Source organism: Tasmannia lanceolata, unplaced genomic scaffold, assembly GCF_043159265.1.
Source record: "Tasmannia lanceolata isolate RefF3 unplaced genomic scaffold, GAP_Taslan_0.1 ptg000025l, whole genome shotgun sequence".
NCBI classification, from domain to species: domain Eukaryota; kingdom Viridiplantae; phylum Streptophyta; class Magnoliopsida; order Canellales; family Winteraceae; genus Tasmannia; species Tasmannia lanceolata.
This window is the reverse complement of record NW_027518702.1, coordinates 9,430,001-9,436,525: the sequence shown is the minus strand read 5'-3', so window position 1 is coordinate 9,436,525 and position 6,525 is coordinate 9,430,001. Positions and strand designations below refer to the sequence as shown.

General features: G+C 38.8%; 1 protein-coding gene across 1 annotated transcript in view; it reads left to right on the top strand.

Annotated features, from left to right (window-relative positions):
- The first annotated feature begins 233 nt into the window (after nt 1-233).
- The window catches only part of LOC143857815 (DNA-directed RNA polymerases IV and V subunit 2-like), a 27,305-nt gene continuing 21,013 nt past the window's right edge, over nt 234-6,525 (top strand). The window contains exons 1-3 of the mRNA XM_077368317.1: nt 234-388; nt 1,571-2,113; nt 6,254-6,466. Of these exons, the coding sequence (XP_077224432.1) occupies nt 1,583-2,113; nt 6,254-6,466 (744 nt within the window). The 5' untranslated portion in view covers nt 234-388; nt 1,571-1,582. The remainder of the gene's footprint in view (nt 389-1,570; nt 2,114-6,253; nt 6,467-6,525) is intronic.

Sequence of the window (6,525 nt, the reverse complement as noted above, 5' to 3'; positions counted from 1 at the left end):
TGGAAATGGGTTTTTTGGGAGACAACCTATTTATGATGTGACCTATCAAATGGACGGCTCGGATCATCCTATGGTGACTGTACACTCTCATAGTGGGTTGGCTTTGGGCACCGAGGAGGAGAATTTTGGGGGCCATCAACTGTTCCTGTCGGGAGAGAGAGGGAACTTCTAATCAATTCTCGCCACGTGTACACCTTTTCCAAAATCGTTATGACACGTGGCTACAAATGATTCGCTGTCACGGTGCAAGTTGTTCCCCAAAACTTAAACCCACAGTAGTAGCTTTTCATCTCCCACAATCCACATCCAAAATCCTCTTCTTCTTCTTCTACATAGAAGAACCAGGAAAGGGTCCCACAAAATCACCATAACAAGAGCGATCTCAACCGTAAGATTCCCATTTCTCTGTACCTTAATTTCTCTCCATTTAATCCCGTCTCATCCTTTGATTTCTACTTGAATCGAGGTTTAACATGGTGCACGGTTATTCCATTTTGATGCCCTAGATTTCTTGCAATGCTCTTTCTTTTCATGCCCAAAATCTAACCACATTGCTTGAAATCAATGCATTTTTTAAATAGTATTGTTTTAATCTTTATTTACTTTCGATTTCTAGTTTTGTAAAAGTTGTGGATCCATGGATTTTGTTAACCTAGTTCTTTTGCAACTCCCTTGCTTTTGAATTTGATATCTAGGGTTTACTTACAGTTTTTTGAAGTACATTTTATGTCTGCATCTATTATCTTTGACTAGTGTTTTCACTGTAATGTGCATGTTCCATTTGATGCCCTATTTCTCATATAATGCCTTTGTGAAACAACCAATAACTCCAAAAGCTTAAGCCGTTATGTGTCGTTTGGATTCATGGATTTTTATAATACAGGATTGTAAGATTTTACAAGCCAAAACCTGGATTTCATAAGCTAAATACTGGATTTTATAAGCTAAAACATGGGTTTCACATATCCAGGTTTTAGCTTATAAAATCCTGGTTTTAACTTGTAAAATCCAGGATTTTATAATTTTGGATTATAAAATCCTTGTATCCAAGCGGCCCTTTAAAGTTGATGTTATTTAATCGTTTAGGCCCTGTTTGTTTAAGATTCTGACGACCGACGGTGGCTCCCATTCTGATTATTGGACACAAAATTATGTTTAATTATGAGTCTTATAATCGGAATCGAAGTCATAATCGGTTGACAGAATCTTAAACGAACAGGGCCTTATACTTCAACACTTCCCCTCACGTGTGATCCCTCTTTTTTTTTTTTTTTTTGGGTTGACACCACACATGGAACATTTGGCCCCTCTTTTGTGCTGGCCATTAATATCAAGGAGTTTTTGGGTTTTGAACCCTGGACCTGATGTGAGGCAATAGCTCCGATACAATGTAAAAAAACCAATTTACTCCAAAAGCTTAAGCCGTTAGAGTTGGTATTATTTAATCATTTATACTTCAAAAGCCTTGTCTCTGGTGCCATAGTTCTTCATATTGTCTGAAATTTACGCAATGTCTGTATTTTTTGTTTTGCATCAGTGTAGTGTTTTCACTGTTATATCCATGTTACAGATCAAAATTTAAATGATAGAATCAAAGGACATGGGAAGTGCAGAAATGGAAGGAAGTGTCATGATGGATGCTGACGATGCATCATCCGATGATTCCATGGAATATTGTCCCAAAATCTTGAGTGAGGCGGATCTGAACATGTTCTGTAAAGAAGCATCACGGGCCTTTTTTGATCAGTATGGACTTATCAGTCATCAATTGAATTCTTACAATGATTTTGTAAGTAATGGGATTCAGAGGGTTTTTGATTCTGTCGGCGAGATCACTGTTGGGCCAGATTATGACCCGTCTAAGAAAGGGGATAGTCCTTGGAGACGTGCGTCGGTCACTTTTGGGAAGGTTACATTGGAACGGCCAGCATATTGGACGGGTAAGAAGCCTAAGAGTGAGGAGCCTGAGGATGAGGAGCCTGAGGATGAGAAGACTAAGGGTGAGAAGCCTGAGGATGACCCCGGAGAGCAATATTTGAAATTGTTACCAAGGCATGCACGGCTTCAGAATATGACTTATTCTGCTCGGATGAAAGTAGAAGTGACTGTTCAGGTAAGTGAAATTATCAACTGAGGGCCGCTTTGGATACTACTAAAAATTATTTGAATACAATCTTACTAGTATAAGGCACGTGCGATGCACATGTCACATACTTATTAGGCAGTGTGATTATTTCGAATCTTTCTGCGTGCTTGTGATTGATTTAATTTGCAAATTTAACAATTATTCACCTTAATACTTTTCTGCAAGTAGTCTCTCATCGTCTTCTAATAACAAATATCGTGAGGGAAATGATGTTATAAGATGCACCCATCCCAGGCTCTATTAATTCTGGAACACTATTACGGACCCCATCCACTATGCTGTCTGTATAGCCTTTAACATATTGTGCTTGGGGCCAACTTTGAAGGTATTATAACATGAATTGTATTCACAAAATGATACCCAGCATCTGATTTGTGGATTGGAATAACCCAGTGAGTGTGATTTACACACTATAGCATCTCTAAGGTGGGGCACAATGGTGAGTCATCCAACTTATGTTACATTACATTTGTAAACCCAATCATTGTCTTAAAAAAAGTTTATTCTATTGTTTAAAGATCAAAATAGTATTTCCTTTATTTCCTAATTTATTTTGCTGTACATGATCTTCTCCATCATTGGGCTTTGCCTTTTCATTAATAAATTCTTATAATAATAAAAAAAAAACGATACAAACAATATGCACAAAAAAAAACTAAACATCATTCTGTCAGTTCCAATGACCCTTTCCTATTCGTGATAGTAGCAGAGACGTTGAGCAAATTGATTGAGAAAGGAAAAGAACTGGGGCTTAATTGAAGGCTTCAAATTGGGGGAGCATCACCTAGAGATTTCTCATCTTTAATTTGCAGACGACACATTGGTTTTTAGTGCTCTTGAAATTGATAAAGTTCTAAACCTCAAGGCTATCCTTAGATGCTATGACCTGATCACGGGATAGAGATCTAATTTTTGTAAATTCAGACTACTAGGGATCCACATGCCTAGCGTAGGGGTGCAACTCGGGTCGGGTTGGGTTGAGGCCAACCTGAACCCAACCCGAAGGATGATTCCTTCAACCCTAACCCGACCCGACTCCCAACCCGAGGACAACCAACCCGAACCCTAACCCGCATCCGACCCTAACCCGACCCGACCCGACCCGACCCGCAACCCGAGAAGCAGAGTAAGAGGAAGAAAGGGGAGTATGTTTTTTTCTTCTAAAAAGAACAGGATAAATGAAGAAAAAAGGAGCAAGAAGTTGATAAACAGGAAGATGATAAACAGAAACAAATAAAGGAAGAAACACTCATACCTGAAAGGCGATTGCAATTTCTTCAACATCCTCTCTTTAAGCATGAACCATAACTTCTTCTACACCCGGTCTTGTTTGATTATCCATAGGGGTTCAAGGGAGAGAGGAGATTCAGGGGTTCAGAGAGACTTTCTAAAACAAGATGGGTGGAAGGGAGAGAGAGTTTAATGTTGGGGTGAGCTTTACCGTTCCTTGATGTTTGATTTCTGTTGAGAAGAAGGAAATGGGGCGGTGAAGAAGAATCATGCGAAAAAGGAAATGTCTTGTAGAAGAAGAAACTGTTTGGTATGGAGGAAACGTGTCAAAAAAAGAACATTTCCTGGTTTTGCCTTTTCCATAGCCTAATAATAGAAAGGGACAGCTGGCTTTGCCTTTTTTCAAAGCCTAATGAATAAGGACAAGTGGATAGATATGTGAAAAAATAGAAGAAAAAAGCGTGCATTTTGCTCATTTCAAATTAAAGGGGGGCGGTGAAATGTAAAAAAACAGCGGACATTTCCTTTTTCTGGACCGGTTGTCGGGTTGCCCACTACTCAACCCTAACCCGACCCGACTTGAGCTTTGGGCTGTATTTTTCTAATCTGAACAAAACCCGACCAAAGAAACCACTAACCTAATCCGGGAAAAACTCGGGTTGAACCCGCTGGGTTTGGGTTGAGCTCGACCCAAGTTGCACCCCTAGCCTGGCGAGGTGCTAAAAGGTATGGCAAGTCTTCTTGGTTGCAAGGTGGATAAGTTTCTATCGACATATTTAGAGTACCACTAGGTGTGGGGAGACCAAAGATGGAGTTGGACACGATCACGAAAAGGGTGGAAATAAGGTTAGACACGTGTAAGAGAAACTTGGTCTCCCTGGGAGAGAGAATCACACTCATCAAATGGGTTTGGGCCTATAACTCAATGGTTGACGCTTTGTTTCTCAAGCTTGAGGTTGTAGGTTCAATCCCAACTCACACACACACTCACACAAAAAAAGAAAAAGAAAAAGAGAATCACACTCATCATGGTAGTTCTAGCTAACATCCCCATGTACCAATTAGCAATATTTAAATGTCCGATGAGCATTGTAAATAGGGTATAACCGATGATGAGGAGCTTTGGATCATCAGGTAGGTGCATCATTTGGTATAACAGAAGGAGTAGGTACCCGAGAGTCGGAGTTGGATCTGCTAGGCTGAGAAGGAGGTTGCATGAAGGGCGGTCTACACAAGTAGGGACAACAATCTGTGAGTACCACGGGAGTAAACTTGCACCGGAGACAGAGTAGAAGACAAAGGCGAAGATGGTAAAGGAAGAGGAAGTGGAGGATCAACCGTGGACATTTCAGGAGAGTCCATTAAAGACGAGGTATCCTAAAAAAAGGTGACATCGGCAGGCACATAGACTCTCCTCAGCGTAGGACTGTAATAGCGGTAGCCCTTTTGGGCCCTAGAGTAGCCAGGAAATATGGACTTCTTTGCATGAGAATCGAGCTTATCCAGGCCAGGAGATGGATTATGTACAAAGCAAACACGACCAAAAACCTGAGTAAGAAGAGGAAATGGCTCTCAAGATGGGTGCAAAACAGAGAAAGGAGTGCGATGATTCAGAGCAGAAGACGGAAGACGAAACAGGTAGTGAAGACTGCATCAACACAATAAGGCTTCGGGACCCTCATCTGAAACATAATGTTTCATGCAATATCCAGAAGATACCGAAGCTTCCTTTCGGCCTATGTCACAAATATCTCGATATTTTCAAAATATCACGTTTTTATCGTGACATTTTGATAAAACGATAAAATCCGAAACAATCCCGAGATTTTAAAAATATAATGATATTTTTTATCATAAAATATTGTGATAATAGCACGATATTATCCTAATATTTTTACGATATTTTTATTTTGTAGTTTTTTTGAAATTATATATATATATTTTTAAATAATTTTATTTTTATTTTTCCCGATATATAAAAAAATAAAATAAAAAGTTTAATATATCCCGAGATTTTCCCTTGACGAGAAAGTCCCGAGAACAACATTTGTGACATAGCTCTCGCCAACGCCATTATGTTGAGTATTGTAGGCACAAGAGGATTGATGAACAATACTACTACTTTCTAAGAACTTTTGAAACCCATTAGATATAGAGAAGTATTCACGAGCATTAGAACTACACAAACATTTAATAGAACAATGATATTGATTAGAAATTTCACAATAAAAAGAACGAAATGCCGAAAACACATCAGATCTTTTATTAAGAAAAGCCATGTCTTTCTTTTTTGTCTTGCTTATTCTGTCAATCTTCCTTTACTTTATACCGTTTTCTTCAACTTCACTTCCCGTTTCGTGGTTCTCATCGAACCCCAAACTCGACACATTTGGGTTGTCTAATCTTTTTGTGATTTCGTTAACTTCTCCTATTTTATCGTTTCTTTTTGAAACTGACAAGAGAAAGTGCATGACTCCGAAGTGGACTTCCCCAAGTCATAAGTTCACTCGAGTCCTGGGCTGTGTAAGCTCTGGGTCTATGAAAATTTCATAGATCTGATAAACTGCATTTGCATCTGCTGCTCTTCCTTTCTTTATTAGGTTTCTTATGCAGTGTTTGGTTTAACAACAGCATGAATGCCTTCACTGATTACTATGATGTGCCTTGTTACATTATTATGTCTGGTATCTGTTATGATGCAATAGATTATTATTTTGGTTAACCAATTAATCTAAAATTTTGTTTTATTTATTTTAGTTACTTTGTTTGCAAAATCATTTGAAATTTACTGATCCAAATATGAGATCTCATTCATATGTATAATACTGCATTGAAGTCTTTGTTTGTCTTTTCATATGCGCCCCTTTAATTGTCCAGGTATATGTCCTAGAAAATCTGAAGAGTGACAAGGGTAAAACAGGCAAGGAACAATCTATTTGTAAGAAAGTGTTGAATGAAGAGAAAAGCAATGTGGTCATTGGCCGGATACCTGTAATGGTGAAGTCGATTCTCTGCTGGCTTCATGGATCTGACAAGGCAGATTGCCATTATGATCATGGAGGCTATTTTTTGATCAAGGGCATGGAAAAGGTCAGTATAAATATAAACCTGTTGGATCATTAACCTCCTTTTTTTTACGATAGATAGAG